Source organism: Apodemus sylvaticus, chromosome 5, assembly GCF_947179515.1.
Source record: "Apodemus sylvaticus chromosome 5, mApoSyl1.1, whole genome shotgun sequence".
Classification (NCBI taxonomy): Eukaryota; Metazoa; Chordata; class Mammalia; order Rodentia; family Muridae; genus Apodemus; species Apodemus sylvaticus.
Genome location: NC_067476.1, coordinates 51,559,738 through 51,585,125, shown reverse-complemented (window position 1 = coordinate 51,585,125; position 25,388 = coordinate 51,559,738). Strand labels below are relative to the sequence as shown.

The following is a 25,388-nucleotide window of genomic DNA, read 5'->3' as shown; positions in this document are numbered from 1 at the left end:
GGAGTGATAGTACAGAGAGCACACGTGAGAACACATGGGAGTGAGAGTACAGAGAACACACACGAGAACACATGGGAGTGATAGTACAGAGAGCACACGTGAGAACACATGGGAGTGAGAGTACAGAGAACACACACGAGAACACATGGGAGTGATAGTACAGAGAGCACACATGAGAACACATGGGAGTGATAGTACAGAGAGCACACGTGAGAACACATGGGAGTGATAGTACAGAGAGCACACTCGAGAACACATGGGAGTGATAGTACAGAGAGCACACGTGAGAACACATGGGAGTGATAGTACAGAGAGCACACGCGAGAACACATGGGAGTGATAGTACAGAGAGCACACGTGAGAACACATGGGAGTGATAGTACAGAGAGCACACGTGAGAACACATGGGAGTGACAGTACAGAGAGCACACGTGAGAACACATGGGAGTGATAGTACAGAGAGCACACGTGAGAACACATGGGAGTGACAGTACAGAGAGCACACGTGAGAACACATGGGAGTGATAGTACAGAGAGCACACGTGAGAACACATGGGAGTGATAGTACAGAGAGCACACGTGAGAACACATGGGAGTGACAGTACAGAGAGCACACGTGAGAACACATGGGAGTGAGAGTACAGAGAGCACACGTGAGAACACATGGGAGTGATAGTACAGAGAGCACACGTGAGAACACATGGGAGTGATAGTACAGAGAGCACACGTGAGAACACATGGGAGTGATAATACAGAGAGCACACGTGGGCCTCAGGTTACTACCTAGGCTTCTTTTATGGAGGGAGGAAGGAAGGAAGGAAAGGAAGGAAGGAAGGAAGGAAAGGAGGAAGGGAGGAAAAGAAGGAAGGAGGGACTTGTTACTAAAGGGCATAACATGGGTAGTTTTCTACTTCAGTTGACAAGATTGACCTATATAACCTTTATTACCCATACTGTTTCCCATAATGCACCTGATTCTAGTCATAAGCATACCCCAGTATAGAGAGCGGTAAGATGGTCAGTTGCAGGGCCAGCAAGGCATCTCAGTGGGTAAAGGCACTTGCCACCACATCTGATGAACTGATTTCAATCCTTAGGACCCATAAGATGAGAGAGAGAGAACCAACTACTATAAATTGTCCTTTGACATCCACATGCATGCTATGGTGTGCCCCATCCCTGGTTTATAAAGTAATACATTTTTAATGGAAAAAGAATTAAAGATGGTCAGTAGAGGATTTTCCTTAAAATCTTACTTAGAGGACATGATTTGCCTTGCTGCCTATGTACCCAAAACAGGTTCATGCTGGACAGTCTCTCCCCACCTTCCTACAGAATATAACTGGAAAGGCCTTCAAACACTAACAATCCATATTTGATTACTATCATGGAAAGAGGACTGTTCCTATTATATGAAATAGGAAGCACATACAGCGTGATGCAGGTGGGAGTCCTGGCTTACTCACAGGTCGCCAGGCGCATTGTTAGGAAGGTTGTGTTCATGGCCCATGTCTGGTAGATCTATTCCCACGCTTGCCTGTCTTGCCTTCCTGATGATATGTATTCATGTGCGCTTACTTTTAATCATTTTACTGGGCATTCATAAGGAAACTTCAATTCTTGAAATTATTTTCCTCTTTTGCACTTCTCTTTTAGTTTTCACTCTATTTTCCTTCTGGCTCTCTAATTTTTTTTTTAAAATTATATCTAAGTACACTGTAGCTGTCTTTAGACACACCGGGGCATCAGATCTCATTATGGATGGTTGTGAGCTACCATGTGGTTGCTGGTCCTTTGAACTCAGGACCTTCAGAAGAGTAGTCAGTGCTCTTAACTACTGAGCCATCTCTCTAGCCCAAAAGGTTTATTTCTTGCATATATGTGCCTGTGTGTGTTCAAGTGCACTGTGTATATCTAGATGTCTTTGGAGGGTCAGAATCCCTTCTTGGAACTGGAGTTACAAGTGGTGTAAGCCACACAGTGTGAGTGCTGGGAACTGAACATGGGTCCCTGCTAGAGCAGTAAGTCGGCTCTCCAGCCTCTTTCTGGTTTCATTGCCTTAACCCTTGAGTGCTCACACACTCAGCTGCCAGGTTTTCTTCTTGTCTGGGTCTCTGTTTTTCATAGTAGAGGCTTTTTTGGGTCTGATGGTCCTTTGTTCATACTTAAGATTAGGACTTACTGAACACTATTGGTTTATGGTAGTCAGTTTAGTTATCTTTAGCTATTGCTGTGACAAAATACCACAACCAAGCCATGAAACATATAGGAAAAGAAACATTTAATTTGGCTTATGGCTTCTGAGGGTTAGAGTCCATGATGGCAGAACAAAGGCATGGTGAGAACAGCTGAGAGCTTGCATCTTGATTTGTAAAGCAAGAAGCAGAGATAACTCAATATGGCATTTTGGAAACTCAAAGCCCTCCCCCAGTGGCATACTTCCTCCCATCAAGGCCACACCCCCTAAGCCTCCCCAAAAAGCTACCAACTGGAGTCCAAGCAAGCATGCGCCTATGGAGGCCATTTTCTTTTACACTGCCAGCTTACGGTTTATTAACTTTAGACCCGGCCGTAAAATGCTGTGGCAGTCGCTGGAACCCTGGGATGCCCCTGTGTTAAAGGCCTTTGGATTAGTGAATGAGCTCATCTACTCTGGTTAAGAAATGGTTACCTGGGCTGAGGAGATGGCTCAGCATGTACAGTGATCGCTGCACTAGGATGACAATCGGTTCAATCCCTAACACTCACACTAAAAAAGGTGGGTGGACATGTTTACATGGGGATACCTGTAATCCCAGGACTGTGTGAGGCAGAGACAAGAGGATCAATGGACTTGATGGCTGCTGCCCTGGCTCTGGGTTCAGTGAGAGAGTGTCTGAAGGGAATAAAGGGATAAATAAGCTGAAGAGTAATAGATCAGGACACCTGGTGTCCTCCTGTGGCTTCTACATTCCCATTCATGCGTATGTTACACACCATACATAACCACAATACCACACACACAACACCACACAGACACATACAGCACCATACACAGAACACACAGAGCACACACCAAACATGACACACACAATACCACAAGCACACACACACATACAGAACACATAGAACACACACCATACATAACACACACAATACCACACACAGACACACACAACACCACACAGACACATAAAACATCACACACTACACATAACACACACAATAGCACATACACCACACACACACAATACCAAATATACACCACACATAACAGACATACACACAATGACACACATACACATGTGCCCCACACATACTACACACACAATACCACAAACACACACACATATGTACACACGAAGCAGTTACCTGTCTACCCCATCAGCTATTATTAGCCTAGCCTCCGTCTGCCTTTTACAAACTCTGGCAGAAAACTTAAAGGTTGCTTGTCCATCCTGAGAATTTAACAGAGGAACCCGAGGCTGATGGAAGTTGGTGCAGAACACAACCCTGAAAGAGGGAAATAAACGTAAGTCCCTATATGTAGCAACTGCCCATAGCCCCCAGCTCTATTCCCTCCCCAGCAACCAGACTATAAAACAATCTAACTCTCTTATTCCAAGTCTCAGTCAAGGCTGGCTTTGAACTTCTCATCCTCCAACCCTCATCTCTGGAATCAAATGTGTGTGCTTACAGGTTTTGCATTTCCGATGGGATCCCAGCCTTGATTTGATTCTCATACTGGCTATGTCTTGAGGGCTCACACCCCCTCTGTAGAGCTCTCTGGAGCTCTCGACCCACTGAAAGATTTAGAAGGTCTGGTAGACTTGTCTTTAGCTCATCATCCTGCTAAGAATTATTGGAAAGTCTATTATGAAATCTCACATGCATACAGAAAGCCACATAACATAAATGAATAGCATAATGAATTATAAAACAAACATTTGCTAAGTTAATTTTAATGACTTGAATTACTACTGCAATATCAAAAGTCCATGGGAAATATAATTAAAACCAGATGTGGTGATTGCATGCCTATAATTCCAGTGCATGGGAGCTGAAGACAGAAGAGTCAGGAATTCAAGGCTAGCTTTGACTACAGAGTTCAAAGCCAACCTAGACTACATGAATGAGACCCTGGTTTTTTGTTTTGTTTTTTTGTTTTTGTTGGTTTTTTATAAAGATATGCATAAATATGTAAAAAATAAAAGGTAAGATTTCAACAAAAAATATTTCATCTATCTGTCTATATGGTCATTCATCCATTTGTGGGTTGAACCTAGGCCTGTGTATGACACATAAACATTGTACCCAACCCCTAAAGTACTTTAAATGTCAGTAAAAGGTAAGCCAGTACTTTGGTGAATGGATGTAATAATAATATTCCATCTTACCTTTGGATCATAAGTGTGACTGTAGTTTGTAGCTGCATGAATCATGAACATGGCACATGAATACATCATGTGTTGTGCCAGCTCATCCTTTTGATTACCTCATGGGTGCCCAAGACAGAAATGCTCTGGTTTAGACTTTGGTATCATACCCCAAGTACATTTTACATTTTTATTGATATCGCGTTTTACAACACTTGGTTTTACTGCAGTTCAAAACCTCAGCAAGTTTCTGGACTGTTTTACAACTCAAAAGTGACTGTTCCCAAAGCCTAACAGACTGATAATGAACACAGCTTATAGAGTCCCTAACTTTTGTTTTAGAATTAGCAAGCATTTCGTTTGGCATTTGATAGAATATCTATCATACTTTGTTCATTAAAAAAAAATCATTTGGGAAAAAAAATGGTGTCTGATGGAGAGAGAAGGAGAGGGACCGACTGGTTCTGATTGCAACATTTAAAATGAAAAACTGAAACTGAATGTAAACTCTTAATTTAGGAAGCTCTTACCAACAAGTCTTCAAGTGGGAGAGAGTAAATCACTGTGTATTGGAGCAGCTGGAAGGAGGCAGTAAAAATGCTATATCCTTTGTTTTCAGTCATGGAAATGGTCCAAGTGAAATCGGAAGGTTCCCTTTCCCTTTTCTATGGTAACTGACAGTTCTCATCCCTTCTCTTTCCCCAGGGACTACCATGTATCATACCTGTCAGCCTTGTGAACGCTTTTTTGTGAATTCAGAGCTGCAGAATGGTCTGTCCTCAGGATATGGTCTGTTTAAACACGGTCTCTCTCTTCTCCCTGCAGGAATTGCAATTGGAACATGCAAGGCAAGCCTTTGCACTGAAAGACAAGAGCAAAAGCGGCATGATCTCAGGTCTGGATTTCAGTGACGTCATGGTCACCATCCGGTCCCACATGCTCACTCCTTTTGTAGAGGAGAACCTAGTCTCAGTAAGTAAGATGGGCTTTACTTTCTACTTCCTGAACAGTTTGCGAACCCCTGGGTTCTGGAACACCCTCTTGGCTTTTCACTAGCCAGACTTCCTGTTTAGGTGTTAGAAGATTAAACTGTGTTACTGTGTGTGTGTGTGTACCGCAATATGAGTGATCTTTTCTCAGTTTTTAGCTTCATCCAGAGCTGCCATCTTTCTCTCATGTATTTCCATTTCCATTGTCCGGTCCAAGGGACATGGAATTTCGTAGACAAGAGACGGCGATCTCTGTATTTCAGTGCAGTCTTGCTTTCATTTCGGCTTCTGTCACCTCCCGTCCCAACCTCTGACAGTCTAGACACTATGGCTTCTTGCTCTGTGTGCGGAGAGATGCACCCTGGCCTCTGCACATTTAATAACCATGTTCATGTTAGAAAACAGGGAGGAAGTGAGGGGCCACCAGCCCCTGGAGTTGATGCTCTCTGCCTGAGCGATCAGAGCATATGTACTAGACACAGGTCTTTTGTTCTGTCAAAGTGCAAATCTCTCTCAGATAACCATGTGGACCCACAGCAAACTCATGCTACCCGCTTCCTCTCACAGTGGTGAAACTCTCCTCACCTGCTTTCTTGTCCGCCCACACTGTGTGATGTGTAAGTTTTTGATTACCGTTTGTTTAAAATGGAGGAAAGCCAGTGGGTACGTGTGTTGTTTCAGCTGAAGATCATTATCCGTGACTTACACTGGGGTAGAAAGATCAACGTCTGGTCTTTCTCTTCAGTGAGTTTGAACACGGAGGATGTCAGTTTCCCCTCCACATTTCACCCCTGCCCTGCCCGCTTCTGTACCTTCACCTCATACTCCAACCAAAGATGAAAGGAGGGACGGAAAAGGGATCAGGGAGAGAGGAGAAGAGGAAAATCCAGAGAGAAGGACTCATGCAGTGTTAGTTAGGGTGGAGGCATCCATTTTGTATTTTCCAACTGGGTTAGATGGCTGTTGCTTCAGTTTACCAAAATACTGTCATAATCCTCAGAGGGAAATATTAAGGCATAGGAGTCTTGCCTTTGATAGCAGATTGACATTAATAAAAATAAAACCTATATGGGGAGGGCACTCACTTTTCCCACTGTTGTTTACAGTGTAGAAGGTGAAGCATTTAGATGTCACAGAGAAACCAGAAAATCACACTTATTTGTAATGGTCTTTTTTGTTACCTTGGTATTTCTATTAGCGTTTCTTTGAGTTTTGAATAGTGACAGTTCTGCATCACCTCTGCCTTATAGCGTGGGAATTAGACTTTTGGAAACTGAAAAAAACAAACAACACCAAATCTTTCTCTTTTGAGGCTATACCTAAATAATGAGCAAAGTGAGGAGCTACTTTCTCAGACTCCGCAGAGCTGAAGGAAAGCTCCTTGCCTGTTATCCAGTGTGAGTGGGCCCTGAGCTGTGGTAAACATAATAGGGAGTGAACCCTCCCCAGATCTTCTAACATTTGTGGAGCTGTGGGGAGTTGTGTTTTGTACAATGCAGGATTAGAGAGCCGCACATAGGTATCTTAGGTATAACAATGACTTTCTTTTTTTTAGTTAAGAGAAGTTGATATAATAAAATGGTCTTAGGGCTGGAGAGATGGCTCAGCAGTCAAGAGCACTGACTGTTCTTCCAGAGGAATTGAGTTCAATTCCCAACAACAACGTGGTGGCTCACAACCATCCATAACTCCAGTTCCAGGGATCTTAGATCCTTCTCGGGTTTTCTCCGGCACCAGGCACAACCTGTGGTATACCAAATACATGTGGTCAAAATACCAGTATACATAAAATAAAATAATCAATTTTAAATTATCTTCAAATGTAAGGTTCCTTGGTGGGAGAGTACATGTTTCAATGTACAGCATGGAAAAAATAAAGTTAGTGCTTGTTTTTGTGTATGTGCACAGGAAAGAATAAACAAGTTTAGGGAATATTCCTTATTAGACACTGATGTTTTTCCAGGAGTAGCAGGCATTGAATAGTTGAGGTTCTTTAAGAATCCTGTTTAAATAGCCAGGTTTTGATCTGCAATAATTATATTTGTTGTTTCTGACCTTAGCGATTGGTGCACCATGAACCCCAGCTTCCAGATGTTCCTGTCTTCCTTAAAACCTAAATTGCACAGCCTTCCCCAAGGGTACAAAGTACACTGTGTTTTAGTCAGATAGCCCCCTTGTATTTAAGGGCTGGTAGCTAATTGTTTTAATGACAGAGACTCCTCTGGGTCCACTTTGAGAAGAAAAAAAAAATAAATGCAGAGTCCAAACCACGTTTCTTTCTTTTGGGCTTAAAAATTTTTTGTGTTGTTATTTTCTAGGCTGCCGGAGGGAGTACCTCACACCAAGTTAGCTTCTCCTACTTCAACGCATTTAACTCCTTACTCAACAATATGGAGCTTGTCCGTAAGATCTATAGCACTTTAGCAGGCACGAGGAAAGATATTGAAGTCACCAAGGGTAAGATTTAAAAGTTGATTGGAATCTTTGAATCCGTGCTTTTCATCAGACAGATAGGCCAATGTTTGGTTTTCATCAGATAGACGTGAGGCCAGTCTAAGTCCGCCACAGAACAAGGGGATCCAGTTGCCATTTGCATATGTGTGTTTGACGCATGCGCATGCTTCACGTGGGCCTGGAACCCCAGGTGCAGTGTTTAATGAGATACTGAGGTCAGGAATGAAGCAAAAGTGCTTGTGACAGTTTTGAAAAGAGCCTTGGCCCAAACTGTCAACAGGTCAGTGGGCAGCTTGTTTGTACTGAAAACACAAGTTGACAAGTTGCCATGGAGAGAGTAGCAAGGCCACTCCTTTTGGGTGAGTGGTGGCGGGCTGTCTTGCTGTCTTGGGAGACCTCAGAGCAAGTCTCCTTTATCTTTTAACTCTGGAGACCAGAGGGAATGACCTAGAGAGGGAGAGCTAGAAAGGGACTGCTTTGTTGTTAAAGTTGATCTGAGCCAGGCTGTGGTGGCGCACGCCTGTAATCCCAGCACTTGAGAGGCAGAGGCAGGTGGATTCGAGGCCAGCCTGGTCTACAGAGTGAGTTCCAGGACAGCCAGGGCACACAGAGAAACCCTGTCTCGAAAAAAGCCAAAGAAAGAAAGGAAGGAAGGAAGGAAGGAAGGAAGGAAGGAAGGAAGGAAGGAAGGAAGGAAGGAAGGAAGGAAGGAAAGAAAGAATAAAGTTGATCTGCTTCTGCAACTTCATCCTCTTAACATTTGTTTTATTCCCAGCTTTTCAGAATGCAGTTATAGGCTAGATCTGAGCATTTAAATTTAGTTTTACATGTTTAGAATACTGCTAATGTCCGTCTGTCCGTCCGTCCGTCTGTCTGTCTGTCTGTCTTCTCTTCTCTCTTCCTCTTCCTCTCCCCCCCTCATTGAGTTTATATTAGACTCTTGAAATACTGACCTTTGTTTCCTTCTCTTCCAGAGGAATTCGCTCAGAGTGCCATACGCTATGGGCAGGTTACTCCGCTAGAAATTGATATCCTGTACCAGCTCGCCGACCTATACAATGCTTCAGGGTAAGACTTGCAGTGATTCTTTGTGGTGTTTAGTACAAGGTGGATCTCTTGAGATGTGGCATATATCATATCCTTTACCAACAGCCTTCTCAGTGTGTAGATTCTTTTTTATAATTAATTAATTAATTAATTAATTACTTTACATCTCAATATCCACCCCTTTCTTCCCAGTCTCCCCTCCCATAGCCCCTCCCCCACCCCCCTTTTCCTCTGAGAAGGGGAAGGCTTCCCTGGGTATCACCCTACCACAGCACATCAAGTCTCTGCAGACCTAGATTCATGCTCTCCCACTGAGGCTAGACAAGGCAGCCTAAGTTAGAGGGTGGGATTTATAGACAGGCAACAGATTCAGGGAAAGCCCCGTCCCATTCCAGTTATTGGGGGACCCACATGAAGACCAAGCTGCACATCTGCTACATATGTGCAGGGTGGCTTTGGTCCGGCCCATGCTGGCTCTTTGGTTGGTGGTTCAGTCTCTGGGAGCCCCCAAGGGTCCAAGTTAGTTGATTCTATTGGTCTTCCTGTGGAGTTCCTGTCTCCTCAGGTCCTTCAGTCTTTCCCCTTTAACTCTTCCACAAGACTCCCTGAGCTCCATCTAATGTTTGGCTTTGGGTCTCTGCATTTGTTTCCATTGGCTGGTGGGTGGAGCCTCTTGGAGGACATGCTTGGATCCTGTCTGCAAGCATAACAGAGTATCATTAATAGTGTCAAGGATTGGTTCTTGACCATGGAGGGTCTCAATCTGGGCCAGTCACTGGCTGGTCATTCCCTCAGTCTCTGCTCCATCTTTGTCCATGAACATCTTGTAGGTAAGACAAAGGTTTTGGTCGAAGGTTTTGTGGGTGGGTCAGTGTCCTATCATCCCTCCTGGAAGTCTGTAGCCGGGCTACGAAGGTGGCCTCTTTGGGCTCCCCCACTGCTAGGAATCTCAGGTAGAGTCACCCCATAAACTCCCTGGCCCCTGCCTCTGGCACATCCTAGAGATGTCCCCTCCTTGGATTTCAGTTCTTCCATGCTCCCCTACACCTACCCCCATTCTCCTCCCTATCCCTTCACCCATCCAGTTCCCTCCCTCCATCCACTTCTGATATCTATTTTATTTCCCCTTCTGAGAAAGATTCAAACATTCTCCCTTGGGCCCTCCCGGTTATGGTTATTTAGCTTCTTTGGGTCTGTGGAGTGTAGCCTGGTTATCCTGGACTTTATGGCTAATGTCCACTTATAAGTGAGTATGCACCATGCATGTCCTTTAATTTCAGCGCTCAGGAGGCAGAGATAATCAAGCTTCTGTGAGTTCAAGGCCAGCCTGCTCTACAGAGGAAGGTGCATGACACCCAGGGCTACACAGTGCCTGTGACAAAATCAAAATCAAAAACAAAAACAAAAGAAAAGAAAGGCTCTCTCTCTCTCTCTCTCTCTCTCTCTCTCTCTCTCTCTCTTTCTCTCTTTCTCTCTCTCTCCCCCTCCCTCCCCTCCTCTCTCTCAGCCCCTCTCCCCCCCCTCTCTCCCCTCTCTCTTGCCTCTTGCTCTCTTGCTCCCTTGCTCCTCTCTTTCCTCCTTCCCTTCACCCCCAGTGTGGTCACCCTCTACTTCTCTACTCTCTCCTTCTCTCTGCCTTTCTCTGTCTCTCCTACTCTCTTAACTCCCCTCTCCATGCCCTAAATAAACTCTATTCTATGCTAAAAAAAAGAAAGAAAGAAAGAAAAGAAACGAATTAAAATAAATAAGCTTTGTCTCCACTATATAGATTCTTAGCAAGAAAAATGGGAGGAGAAAGAAGTTGGAGGGCCAGAGAGGCAGAGGGAGGGAGAGGGAGGGAGAGGGAGGGAGAGGGAGGGAGAGCCAGGGGCAGAAGCAAAGAGAGACCGGGTTGGAGCAAAGAGCCCAGATGAATGGCGGTGGACAGGGGGGTGGGGGGGTGGGGGGTGGGGGGTGTGAGAGGGGGGTGAGAGAAGGGCTTCAGGGTGAGAGTGAAGAGGGAGAAGGAGCAAAATGAGAAGCAGAGAGTTGGGGAGCGAGAAAAGACAGGCTTAATGCAGGCTTTCCCAGTGGTTTTAACGAGGTTTGTAGAAACTTGGTTAAGTTTGCAAATTCATTTAAATAGGCCGAGGTACATGGAAGACCATTGCATCCTTTTTGATCTCCCTCAACGGTTATTTTTCTGAATAGCACCTTACCCAGTTTGTGTTAGAGAGTATTACTTTCTTAAGATATGCCTAATACATCATCGTGCTTCCCCCAGAGACAAGCTCAGATGTTTATGCCTTTGTTATAAGTTAAAAATCACAAAAGCGGGTAAAGGAAATTTAACATGCAAATGTATGCAAACATATTCAAATGTATTCTGAGCCCTCAAGCACAAGTGCTCTGCTCTGTGGACTGGACTACGGAGGCCAATGGTCTGTTTAAAAACCTGGGTGGTTGTTTCCAGTCACTTGTGGTAATTCTTTAAATAATAATATTGGATATACTGGACCTGAAGAGATGAATTTGCAGTTCAAGATACTTACTCCTTTTGCAGAGGACTCACGGTTTGGTCCCAGCACCTACATTGGGTGGTACATACTTGTTTGGAACTTTAGTTCCAGGGGGGGATCAACACTCTGGTGGCTCCCGAGGGCTCATGCACTCACAAGCACATACCTTTGTATACATACAAATACACATAATTAAAAATAATTTTTAAATATCTGAGGACTGCAGAAGTTGGATATACATATGTGCCTTCTTGCCATTGTATGGCCCACTGCTGGACAGATGATATTTAGTCTCTCAGCTGCCTTGTGCACCAGCAGTGTTGGGTGGTTGACACAAACAACCAGGCCATGTCTCAACCTTCTAAAATTCACACTTTTAGACAAATGCTTTGAGCCTCCTTCACATAAATAAATGGTTTTAAAAAGTCCTTCTCAAAACTACATCTGAAGCGATCTTTTATCTGGCTCATGGGATGTACTTATTTTAAAGTCAGTTTTGACATCCATAGTGCTGTGTTTACATGATTCAACACTCAAGGGTTTTGAGGAAGAGTACTATAAGAAAGAAAGAAAGAAGAAAGAAAGAAAGAAAGAAAGAAAGAAAGAAAGAAAGAAAGAAAGAAAGAAAGAAAGAAAGAAAGGAAGGAAGGAAGGAAGGAAGGAAGGAAGGAAGGAAAGAAAGGGGAAGGGGAAGGAAAGGAAAGGAAAGGAAAGGAAAGAAGAAAAGTAAAGAAAGAAAGGAAGAGAGAAAGAGAAAGAGAAAAAGAGGAAAAGAGAAAGAGAGTAAGACTCCTCCTTCCTACCCTTCCCTCTCTTGAAGGCAGCTAACCCTCTTTCTCCTTGTTTCTAACCTTCCTTGTGGGACACTGGGGCCTTCTGCTTTATGAGAGCGAGTGTGGGCCTTGGCTTTGGCGTGGATTTCTCATTCACTCTCTGAGTGTCAGTGCAGTTCTGTTCCATCCATTCCCTCAGGGGTTTCTCCGGAGGCTTTTGCTTTTGTTGTAAAATCTGAAGAGTCATTGTTTTTCTCACTAAAATAGTCATAAAACACAAATAAGGCTCTTTTAAATACTGTCTCTTCAGAGGTTTTTTGGGGGAGGAAGGTGTGCTCCTCCTGAGGGGTTTGTCATGTCTAACAATTCTCTTTGCCACCTTTCTCCCTTCAGGCGCTTGACTCTGGCAGACATCGAGAGAATAGCTCCGCTGGCTGAGGGGGCCTTACCTTACAACCTGGCAGAGCTTCAGAGGCAGGTACGAGCAGTCCAGGACTCTGTTCATGTTCAAAAATGCTAAAATTGGGTGGGGCAGGGGCAGGGCTGGAGAGATGGTTCAGAGGTTAAGAGCACTGGCTGCTCTACCAGAGGATCCTGGTTCAATTCTCCACAAAAGTAGCTCACAACTGCCTGTAACTCGAGTTCCAGGGGATCCCACACCCTCAGACAGACAGACATGTAAGCAAAACACCAATGTACATAAAAAATAAGATGAAATCAACCAAGAAAAAAAAAAGCTGATGTGAGGTGATGAAGAAACAAGCCTCAAGATTTCTTTCTTTTCTTTCTTTCTCCCCCCGCCCTCTAGACAGGGTTTCTTCTCTGTGTAGCCTTGGCTGTCCTGGAACTCACTCTGTAGACCAGGCTGACCTCAAACTCAGAAATCCACCTACCTCTGCCTCCCAAGTGCTGGGATTAAAGGTGTGTGCCACCACAGCCCGGAAGCCTAAAGATTTCAATTAGCATGAATATTAAAGACCCTAGAGGCCCTAGCTCTGAGGTTCTGTTTACCAAATTATCTCTCACATACTCGCAAGATGATTCAATCCAATGGCTAGGTTTTGAGTTTCAATCTTTTAGCTTGTTAAGATGAGGAAAGTAAGAGTTTGCTTGTGGGAGTGACCTCCTTAGCAGTCATTTGCCTAATTATCCTTAAAGATTAGCGTTCAGGCCACTCTATGTGGTTGAGCTGATATTTATAGGACTTTTTTTTTTTTCTTTTTTAAGTACAAAGCATTTTGCAGTTGAAACAAACTATCACTGTGTGCCTAAAAGATTACTAGATGGAAAAAGAAAATGTATCGGATTACTGAACCAGACAGAAAATTTGTTTTCCTTTAATGTTAAATATAATAAAAATGAGGCCCGTGTCTTGTAATGGTAATACAGCTTCATTTTGGATTTTCTAAATGTTCTCGGTAGAAAAAGCCAGACCCCATGAGATGACCTCCAAGATTGAATGGAACCAGATCTTTTTTTTAAACGAAGCCTTGTTTTAAGTGGAAACCTGGACCTCTGGCAGAGGATCACAGGGCCTTGTGGGGTTTGAGGTTTCGGGGAGCTGGCCTCTTCCTCCTGATGTCCCGTTGGGCTTAGCCCTGAAGAACCTCTATTTCTCATTGTTCTTTATGAGGTTTTGTGAAGTATTGGGAAATGGGGAGAGAAAGTGGTAAACAGGACAGAGGACCAGTGGAGAGTTGCCAAAGCACATGAATCTACTGTTCCTCATGTGACTTCTTGGTGGGCTTCTGTTACCTTCCTTTGTCAGTCAGTTTAGTGAGAAATCAAAGTACTCAGCCAGTATAGTGATGAACGTCTGCAACCCAGCACTCAGGAAGCTAAGGCAGAAAGATTGCCATGAGTTCAAGGCCAGCCTGAGCTAGCTACATGGCAAGTCTGTGATTCCAATCAACCAACCAATCAACCAACCAGACAACCAACTAACCAACCAACCAAACATGTTGACTTTGGAAAGGTCTGGTAGAAGATATTTCTTCTGCTTGAGCTCCATAGAATTGCTTTCTGAAATCAATTAGGATTTCCAGTTCCACCTTAATAATAAATAAGAACATTTTACTCAGTTGAAGCAAAGGGAAAATGCAAGAGCACTTGTGGCCACGCTTCGTCTGCACGTGGAAGATGAGTGCTCTCACGCACGGTGGTTTAGCGTTTTGGTTTCCCCTTGCCCCAAATTTTTGGTTTCTGTTACCGAAGCTTCTCTCCTTCCTATTTTTTTGTTTTTTGTTTTGTTTTGCTTTCTTGAGACAGGACTGCATAGTCCAGGCTAGCCTCAAACTCATTATGTAGCTAGGGTTAGCTCTGACTTCCTGATCCTCTAGTTTCTCCTTCCCAATCACTAGTGTTATGAGTTGGCCACCCATTGGGCTTCAAAGATTATTTTTATTGTAAGTCCTCAGTCCTTAAAAATAGGTGGGTTTATTCAAATTTGGTGTTTTTTTAAGTAAAATATTATAACAAAAAACTTAAGACATTGAAATGTTTAATGATTTCTTACTGATTTGAGCCTTGTATTTTGTACTTTGCGTTTATGAAAATCGCTCTTGAGTTTTGAAAAGCTTAATTGTGAAAAGATATTGTGCAATGTTCTGTCTCTATTTTATCTGTCCTTGGAGATATTGTTCATCTCTGTTCCTGGGACTGGGGAAGGCTCAGTGGTAGAGTTCTTGTGTGACGTATGTGAGACTCTGATTCACAGACATCACAAAAATAAATCAATAAACAAGCAGGCACACACTTGTAACTGAGAAATAGTTCTTCCAAATAAGTAAGTGTCAGCAGGATAGCTTAGTGTATTACTCAGGATTCTCTAGAGCATCAGCTCTCAACCTGTGGGTCTTGATATCTGCCCCAGCCCCAGTAAGACTATTAGAAAACACAGATATTTATATTATGATTCTTAGCAGTAGCAAAATTACAGCAATAAAGTAGCAATAAAAATAATTTTATGGTTGGGGGTCACCACAGCCTGAAGAAGGGTCACAGATAAGCTTGATCCCTGAGTTTGATTCTTAGAATTCACTTAGTAGAAGGCCAGAACTGATTCCTGGAAGATGTCCTGTGGCCTCCAGATTTGCATGGTGACATGTACACACACACACACACACACACACACACACACACACACACACACACCATAAAAAATAAACAAACCAAAAAAGCAATTCACATTAATGAATTTAAAAGTTCCAACTCATCTCCTCTGACCCCAACCAAATAAATTAAATTAAAATGTAAAAATCTGTGAAAAGCATCCCACTTCAGTAGCTGGACACAGACCGGGATGCCCACCATCCCAGCGCCAGGAGCTAGTGCTCAGCCTGAGGCCAGCCTGCGCTGCTTAGCAGGACCCTATTTCAAACCAAAAGTCCTCATTTCCTCTCTGGCCCCATATATGATGCTCATTTCCCCCTTGTCCACCATTCTTGCTTCTAGCAGTTTCCCAGAGGCCAGATTTGTAGCTCATTTCTCTTTTTTTTGGGTTTTCGGTTTTTGTTTTTTTTTTGTTTTTTGTTTTTTTGTTTTTTTTGATTTGGTTTTTTCGAGACAGGGTTTCTCTGTGTAGCCCTGGCTGTCCTGGAACGCACTCTGTAGACCAGGCTGGCCTCGAATTCAGAGATCTGCCTGCCTTTGCCTCCCAGAGTGCTGGAATTACAGGTGTGCGCCACCACCTCCCGGCCTGTAGCTCATTTCTAAGAAGGTGATATAATTACAGGAGTGACTTTTCTTTAAACAGGACGGCTTGCCTATATAGTGGCAATGCCAAGCTCCAAATGGAGTGCAGAGATGTTTTTCAGATACCAGGACCCTCCTATCTTCCCCCAGCCCCCAGCCCCCAGACAGTCTAGCTCAGACTACAAGCTCTAGGTTTAGGAAAGACCCTCTCTCACATGATAAGGTGGAAACTGACCAAGAAAGACCCTGATGCCAGCCTCTGGCCTCCACATGACCTCATGCAACAATATCAACTTTGGCAAGTGTCTTACTTTTGCCTACTGTTGAAGAGGCACACACACCTTTATAGTTCTCCTGAGTGTAGTCTTTACTGATAGTGCGTGCAAGCGTGGGAGATAGCTCAGCAGGTACAGAGCACTTACTGTAAAAGCCTGACAACCTGAGTTTGATCCCCAGACCCCACTTAAAAGTGGGAATAAAGAACTAAGTAGTTCTCTACCATCTACATGTGAGACAGGGGTACATGTGCACCCAAGCATCTTTCTCTCTGTCTCTCTGTCTCTCTCTCTGCACACACACACACACACACACACACACACACACACACACACACACCATCACCACCACCACCAGTGTCTCAGGTAAGGTTTCTATTGCTGTGAAGATATGTCATGGCCACCACAGTTCCTATAAAGGAAAGCATTTAGCTGGAGCTGGCTTAGTTTCAGAGGTTTAGTTCATTATCATCACTATGGGAAGCATGGCAGCGTGCAGCTAGACATGGTGCTGGAGAAGAAGCTGTGGGTTTCCATTTTGATTCACATGCAGCAGAAGGAAACTGCGGGCCACACTGAGGATGGCTTGAGCATATGAGACCTCAAAGCCCGCCCCCATAGTGACACACTTCCTTCAACAAGGCCACACCTACTCCAACCAAGCCACATCTCCTAATACTGCCATTCTCTATGGGCCGAACATTCAAATACATGAGTCTGTGGGGGCCATTTCTATTCAAACCACCACAAACAGTAGATAAAATTTAAAAGCAGATGTCCACGAATGCTTATATTAGCATCTAACAGTGGAAACACTCCAAACATTTACTTCGAGGAGAAAGAAATGCATGAGTATGGTGTGTGGTGAAAAAACTGATATTTCTTCCTGCTTGTAACAGGGTCCTGTTATGTTGTACAGGCTAGCCTTTCACTCACAATCCTTCTGCCCCAGCCTCCCTGGTGCTGAGATTAAAAGGTGTGCTTGACCCTACCCATCTAGACAATGTAACTTTGTGGGGTGTGGCAACAAGTGTCTATAATCTTCATACAAGATGGTTAAGGTGATCAGGCAAGAGGATCATCTGGAGTTCAGGGCCAGCCTTAGCTACATAGCAGATTTGAGGTTGGCTTGGGTTACATAAAATAGTATCTCAGAATGGAGTAGGGGTGAGGGAAAGGGAAGAGAGAGATTGGAGGTTTCTTTTGTGATCTTGGGCTTGATCCTCAGCCTCCTACATACTAGGCAAGTATTCTACCCCAGGCTATACCAGCATTTCACACAATGAACCCTACCCCACCACTGCTGGCCTTGAACTCACTTTGTAGCAAAGGCTGGCTTTGAACTTGGATCCTTCTGCTTCCATCTCCTGAGTGCTGGGGTTACAGCTTGTACACTACTACCCCTGTTTTATGAGTGCTGGGGACTGAACCCAGGGTCCGTGCCAGCAATGCACTGTACTGACTGAGCTATGGCCACACTTCCCCAAGTGGAAGCTGTAATTGAAGAAACTGAGTTAGGAGAAAGTTAACAAAAGGCTGCAGAGAAAAAGATGTGCACATTTTTAATGCTTGTACCAGCTTGGAAGTTAAGCCCGGGTTATCCCTCTATGAGAATGGGCAAACGATCCTTCTTATTTTTTTCTTCCTGGGTGTTCCACGTTTACTTATTCAGCTGTATGTGGTAAATGATCTGTGATGAACCTTCTCAGGCATATAGCTGTGTGTGTGTGTTTGTTTCTATGAGAAAGTATATTAAAGTTCTATGCCCTTTGCTCAAAATGGACTGAGCTGTGCTCTGCCTTATCACTCCCAGGATGACTGCATCTTTTTGTCACACATGCTGTTCCTTAGTCTTGGGACTTTGTTTTTCTGTGTAGTTTGTAGTCTTGTTCTTAGATTCATGAACACACAGAGGAAAACATTACAGCTTACTGGCTAGCTCCACAAATGTGAAACCTGTTCTCCAAAAGGAGGAAATCAGGTTTATATGAAAACTATTATTTATTTACAAGTAATTTATCTCATTAAAATACTGCAGTCTTTAATGCAGTATTTCTCATAATTGGAGGAAAGTATACATACATTGTTTTATGTATAGAAAGAAGAAAATATTTAAAATTTGTATATGTTTCCCTGGACCCACCTGGTCCTTCTGTACTGTCATAGCTTTGTGTTTTAATCTTATTCTGAAAGGCTGATAATACAGCATGGCAGCGAGGCCTGGAAAGCCATAGGTGTGGCTCAGGGTGGCTTTGGCTTGTGTCCCCTAGCCCTGCCTTGCTTCTCTGAGCACATGCAGATCCTGTAGAAGCCAGCTTTGTCATTCTCTGACACTTGCTGTAAAATTGACTTCAGCTATTCTTGTTCTCCCAAATTGGTATGTGTTGTTGGAAAAAGCTTTCTCCCGCTTGGGTTGACATGGTATATAAAACAGCTAGGCATAGGCTTGGTTCGTTAACTGACACAATCCCATCCTTCATTTAAGTAAATGAACAAACAAACAAACAAACCTCGTTTCACATGAAATCCATCAAATTCCTGAGGGAGCCAGTTAAAAGCATCTAAGGATCTCAACTTCATTCTGCGTTGAAAAACACGTAATTAGCCTCATTAACTATCAGCCGTAACCTTATCAGGTTAAGTTATTAACCGTATCGGGTCCCGACCTTAAGGGAAAAGTGCCTTTGCCTTTGACCCTTTTGCTCACAGTAGGTGATTGTCTCAGACCTGAATATTTTCTTTTAGCCTAAATGCTAAAAACTCAGTTACATAGTCATTATAGGGATGACAGTTATAGGGACATTGCATTTATGAATATTCATGATGTGAAACCTATAGCATTAATTACATTAATTTGCATAGCTGACTACAAGGAAAGCATAAGTTGTAATGATAACTAAGCCTTGAGAAAAAAAAGTCTCCGTAACCCTACACTGGAATGTTTTCTTACAAATGCTGCTTAATGGGGAATGAAGGTGACATCTCTGTCAAATGGCATTTGGGTATTTATAGTTCGAGATGTTTTAGCTAAGAGTCAAAGCACAGAATAATCTTTCTGTCTTCATAGGACTTTGCAGGGCTTATAAACATTCTTTGAAGAAAGAGAGTTGAAAGAAAAATCTGTATTGTTGAATTCAGAAGAAACCTCCCATGTGACTAAGGGAATTAGTGGTCACTTGAAGCGTCTTTGGCATCATAGACCTATTATTTTATGAAATGAACCTTTTTTTTTTTTTCTATTTAAGATTGGGTTCAACTTTGGATGCCACATTTGTTTGCCTTGAGTTCATTTTTTTTTTTTAATTCTTTTTGTGTGTGTGTGTGTTTATGGGTGTTTTGCCTGTGTGTGTGTGTGTGTGTGTGTGTGTGTGTACAGGTGCACATGTGTGGAGCTCAGAGGACATCTTTTGGGAGTAAGTTCTCTCCTTTCCCCGTGGGTCCTGGAGATCCAATTCAGCTCCTCAGGCATGTGCCGCAAGCACTTTAGCTGCTGAATCTCTCACTGGCCACCACTACTGCCTCCTCCTCCTTTTCCTCCTCCTTCTCTTGTGTTTGAAAAGTACATTACAACAAAGTAGGTATTTTATTCCTTTTTTCCAATCTGCTTATAGAGCATATCAGATATTTTCATACTGAAAATACTTAGCTCCAGACTGGCACATTGATTCAGGCAGACCACTTCAGGAGCAGAGCTGTGGGCATCTGAACCGCAACCACATTTATTTCATTGTTTTATTTTACTAGTATTTTGTTAGAACTGTGAATATGGGCAGGCAATAGTTGTTAGAGATTTTAGATGTCATCAGTCTTCCCTGGCCTGGAACTCACAGAGATCTGCCTGCCTGTCTCCTGAGTGTTGAAATTAAAGATCTCCTCAGCACACAGGACAATTTTGATATATTTCTAAAAGCAAGATTTCTTGATATGGGCAGTGCATGCCTATAATCCCAACATTTGGGAAGCAGAAGGGTCAGTGACTTAAGAATATCCTTAGCTAGATAGCAAGTTCAAGGCCAGGCTAGGATCTGAGCCTTTCTCAAACACACACACACACACACACACAAAGGGTTGGTGAGATGGCTCAGCTTGTAAAGGCCCCTGCCACCAAACCTGACAACCTGAGTTTGGTCCTCAGAATCTTCACGGTGGAAAGAATTGATTGCAGAAAGTTGTCTCCTGGCCTCCACATGCGAGCTATGGCTGCATATACCTCCCTTCCTCAATGCATATACAGTGAATGAATGAGTGATTGAATGTTAAAAACAGCAAAATATTAAAAGATGTTAAGGTAAAGAGGAGCCAATGTTAAACGCTGGTACATTTGCTTACTTAAGAGTTATGTCTCTGGGAGAGCTTGAAATGGATCTCAGTGATACAATGCTTGCCTAGTTCCCATGAGGTCCTGGATTCAGCCCACAGTACTGCAAAAGCAAGTGTATCAATCAACACAAACCTCTCAAGGATAATAATGTATCCCCCACAAATGTATCCATATGTGAAAATTAGGAAAAAGCTACTGTAGGCTTTGTTGGGTATGTTGTTATTGTTTTTTTTTAAATATATTTTATGCTTTTGAGTGTGTGGAAGGCATATATATCTGTGTACTGCATGCAAGCTTAGTGCTCTCGGATGTGAGATGAGGGTTTTGAATCCTCTGGAACTGAAGTTACAGCTGATAGTGCACCACCATGATGATGCCTGGGACCCATACAGGGTCCTCTTCAAGAGTGACCGTTCCATATCGCTTCTCGGCCTTTTGGCTAAGATCAAGTGAAGAGTGACAGCTCCGAATTTCTGGGCCATTTTCTCTCCAGCCCTGGGGTGTTTCTCTTTAAAAAACAAACAAACAAACAAACAAACAAACCACTGTTTTCTTTCAAGTTTATATTTTCTTTTTTTTCTCTTCTTTCTTTTCTTTTCTTTTTCTTTCTTCCTTTCTTCCTTCCTTTCTTCCTTCCTTTCTTTCTTCCTTCCTTCCTTCCTTCCTTCCTTCCTTCCTTCCTTCCTTCCTTCCTTCCTTCCTTCCTTTCTTTCTTTCTTTCTTTCTTTCTTTCTTTCTTTCTTTCTTTCTTTCTTTCTTTCTTTCTTTCTTTCTTTCTTTCTTTCTTTCTTTCTTTCTTTCTTTCTTTCTGTTGCAAAATACGTTCTCAGACTTTGCTGTTTTCTTCTTCGTCCTCAGCAATCTCCTGGCCTGGGCAGACCTATCTGGCTCCAGATTGCCGAGTCTGCATACAGGTTCACTCTGGGCTCAGTTGCTGGAGGTGAGTGGCATGTCTGTGGCTGCTTCAGGCTGATTTTGCTGCAACATTATCTCAGCAGATGGGACAGCTCAGCGAAGGTGCAGTTCACTGTTCCTGGGGGTCAGGGCCGTGGGACTTTCGGAGGATTCTTTATTTCTACCTGTGATCAGAGGGCTTGTCATAGCATGGCTGTGGCCCTCTGGCTCCAGCCTGTCTTGAGCGTAAAACCTCTGTAATGCTGGGAGATCCTGGAGTGCACCGCTGCACTGCCCCCTCCTTAATCACATCAGGTAAAACTGAGTGTACGGGGTCAGGCTAGGGGCAGGATGGAAGCCGAGATCTGAGATGCAAACTCAGAAACTCATGAAGTGAAACAAATACCCACAGAGAATCACAGTACCTAGCTTGTGACTTTTGTTTCCTTTTTTTCTGGCTTAAGAGTGTCCAGATATGTTATCTGCTAAAAAGAATCCCTCCTCCCCTCTCTGCTCATAGAGACTCTATTAAAAAGCTTTTCATTTTTGTGCATGCAAGTGCATGGATCATGGTATACATGTTAAGGTCAAAGGGCGACTTGGCCAGAGTTGGTTCTCCTTCCCCGGTGTGGGGTCCAGGAATTAAACTCAGGTTGTCACACTTGATGGCAAGCCCCTTTGCCTGCTGAGCCATCTCACCAGCCTGAGTCTATTTTTACTTAAATAATCTACAGAGAAAATGTACAGAACCTGAAATCACTTAGTTGAAAAGAACCTCCAAAAATATTTAAATGCTCCTGAGTTTTCAAAACTAGCTGTAACTGGTGCCTAGTATTTTCTTTTTTCAGCCTCAGTTTTCAAAGGTGCCAAGAATGCTCTGCTTTCAACAGCCAAAAAATAGAACACTCTAGAGCCTGTGAAATATTTCAGCTCCCAGGAAATTCTATCACATGACTTTAGGCTTTTGTTTGATTGACTTTCAACCAACTTCTATACATGGGGATAGGAGCGTGTCAAGGATTCCTCCCCCAAAGGATGCTTGTTGTTTAGATTTACCAAAATGCTTCAGTGAACTAAACTTTAAGATCACAACCTCTTAGCTTCCACACTGTCATTTCATAGTGATGAAGAAGGTAAAATATTTAGGCATTTAATAGAAAATATAAAGAACTGATACAGGTGGACTGTGTTTGCACAAGCCTGTAATCCCAGCAGGGGTGGGCTGATCTCTGTGAGTTCTAGGTCAATATGGCCTACACAGTGAGTTCTAGGATAGCCAGTGAGCTCTGAGGCCAGAGAAACCCTGTCTAGAAAAAGAAACCCACAAACAAACAAAAGAAAGAATAAAGAGAAATGGTATCCACACATAATTGTTTAATGCCACTTAAAGAAACTGAGAGTTGGCGTTCTAAGGTTGTTGGTGATGATTTGAAATTCTACTAACTCACGCATAGACATCAAAGGTTTTTTTTTAGGACATACTAGGTAAATGCTCTACCACTGATCGTTGTCCCTTGAAGCAGCTCCTTATGGAGCCGGCTGCTTGCCATTCTGCCATTTTTTGATTTTACTAATAAGAGAAGGAAACCTGTAATAAGATGAGAGCCTTCTGTGAGACTAGACACATGTGTTTCACCTATGGAGATGAGATCTGATGCCCTTAGGGGATGCTCCATCTAATTGTGTTCCTTTTGTTAAACCTAAAAATTGCTCTGTTTGTAGCTGTGGGGGCCACCGCAGTATATCCCATAGACCTGGTGAAGACCCGGATGCAAAACCAGCGTGGTACAGGCTCTGTGGTCGGGGAGCTGATGTATAAAAACAGCTTCGACTGTTTTAAGAAAGTGTTGCGCTACGAAGGTTTCTTTGGACTGTACCGAGGTGAGTAAGCACACATGGTTCAGTTGTGCGCATGGTTCAGCTGCCAGCTTTGGCGATTTTTTTGTGTCATCATCAGCAGATTTTTTTAACTCACTCATTAGGAAGACCGATTAGGGCTGTTTCTTTTCCTTCCCACCCCTCCCTTTGCTCCGTTTTCTCTGCTGTGTTCTTTCTGGTGACTAGCAATATTAGTCAGTAACCAGGTGTTCCTTTCTCCTTCCTGCTGCTTTTAATTCTTGGGATCCAAATCCTGTGTCTCTCCTAACGCGTGTTTGTGAGCATGTTCTTTGAGGGCACCTCAGAGAGTCCCTCTGTTCCGAGAGATAGAAGAAAAGTTTATATATTAACACCAATTCCCTGTAAAATCCAAGCCAGGTGCTACTTAAAAGTGAGTTTACCCTGTCCTATATACACTTGTTTCAGTGAAAAGAAATGCCAATTTAAAAAAAAAAATATTTCTGTCTTTTTCAAGGAGACCTGTAGTCTTTTCTGGTTAAGTCATGTGAATTTTTAAAAGGCAGGGAAACCCTAGGCCCCCAAGCTGGCTCAGGCAGAGCACAGAGTGTCTCTCTCTCCTCCAAGTGTCTGCTGCTGAGCGCCTGGCTGTCGCATCCTGGGGCTGCTGCCCTGTGCAGAATTCTCCCGGCCCCAAAAGGCTTTGTAAGAACTTGTCTTCTTGGAGAGAGGGTGCCTTTCATCTACATGTTGTCTTGTTAGAATTTCGGGTTCCTTTGCGGGGGAGCTTAATTTTTTAATCCCTTTGGGCGCCACTTGGAATTCTTTGAAATACTCTTAGCGTGCTTGGGTCCCAAACAGTTATGTAATTTGCTATACGCATTTGTTTGCATTCCCAGGCTTATTAATCCCCAGCTCCTTCTGAGCTCTGTCGAACTGTTTGGCGTAGAACTATTCCTAGGAAAGAGTCGGATCGGATAAATGGGCGGGAGAAGAAACACCTGTAGTTGGTATCATATTTGGGCATTTGAGTGGACACATTTAGAGTCAAAGAAGACCATTTGCATTTCTGCTCTTCTAACTAGATCTTGTTTAAGGGAATCATGGGAGAGTGGCACTAAGGTTTTTTTTTTTTTTTCCATCTCCAATCTTTCATTATTGAATAATGACCTTTCTCTTAATTAGTATGGTGTTAAGTTACGAAGGGTGTCTACAAAGAACCATCAGACTATGGCGTGTGTAGCCTTCTCAGTAGACAGGTACTTCTGGAGTTTTGTCTGGGAGAGCTCTCCTATTAATTAAACCGGTACAATACAGCAAGCAGGGGAGGATCGCACTGACTTTATGCAGGATCTAAGCTGATAAAGCAGGTCCTTTAAAGGAGAGACTTTTGTAGTAGAGAGATGATTGTAGGAGCCCTGCCTGGGAGCACAGTGATTGTTGAGACTGTCATATATTGCTTAGAACTGGCCCATTATTCTGTCAGATGATTGACAAAGTTGTTGACAGATTAGCTAAATTTCTTTGCAGGCAACAATGATAAAATGACAGAAATCAGTACTTTATTAACATTCCACGAGCTTTAGGGAGGAAAGTTGTAAAACAAATACACACACTGACACGGGTGTTCTGGAGCTAGATTAAAAGAAATAGTGTCTGATGATCAGGAAGGCAAGAAAGTTAAGACTGCCATCTGCTGATGTATTCTTTGAGACCAGTCTGCGGCCCGTGAAAGGTGTGTGCAGATTTGTTTGATAATTCAGTTTGACTGACAGCAGCCCGTATGCACGATTACTGCTGGCTCTCGGAAGATCACTCATCAGCATCCTCCAAAGTGGCTTAAGAGGAGAGCAGCAAACTGGCAGGCACACACATCACTCCCCCGGGCTGCTCTATAAGGCACACACATCTAAACCCCCGGGTTTAAGGCTATAAGATGTGTTTATTGCTAGCATCTTTAAAAAGAAATTATGCAAAAAGGAAAGTATGCCAGCAACCTGGTAAAACTTCATGCTCTAGAAAGCTGAACTCCTGGGGTATCTACAAATGGGGTGGTTTACATATGGCTGACTGTTCTTCTCCAGTTTGCAGCCAGCCTGGGAAATGTAGCTTTCTTAGCATGATGATTTCTTTTGTTTTGAGGAGTCTTTTTAAATGCCTTAAGCTTGGCATATATTAGTAAATATAAATATAATTGGCACATATTTTCATACGAACTGATACTCAAAGCTACATTTTTTTCTTTACAGTCCT

At 43.2% G+C, this 25,388-nt stretch overlaps 1 protein-coding gene across 1 annotated transcript in view; it reads left to right on the top strand.

Annotated features, from left to right (window-relative positions):
- Slc25a12 (solute carrier family 25 member 12) overlaps positions 1-25,388 on the top strand; it is a 95,933-nt gene that overhangs the window by 54,091 nt on the left and 16,454 nt on the right. The window contains exons 6-11 of the mRNA XM_052182684.1: positions 5,181-5,327; positions 7,663-7,801; positions 8,773-8,866; positions 12,510-12,594; positions 21,264-21,345; positions 23,022-23,180. Coding sequence (XP_052038644.1) covers positions 5,181-5,327; positions 7,663-7,801; positions 8,773-8,866; positions 12,510-12,594; positions 21,264-21,345; positions 23,022-23,180 — 706 coding nt within the window. The remainder of the gene's footprint in view (positions 1-5,180; positions 5,328-7,662; positions 7,802-8,772; positions 8,867-12,509; positions 12,595-21,263; positions 21,346-23,021; positions 23,181-25,388) is intronic.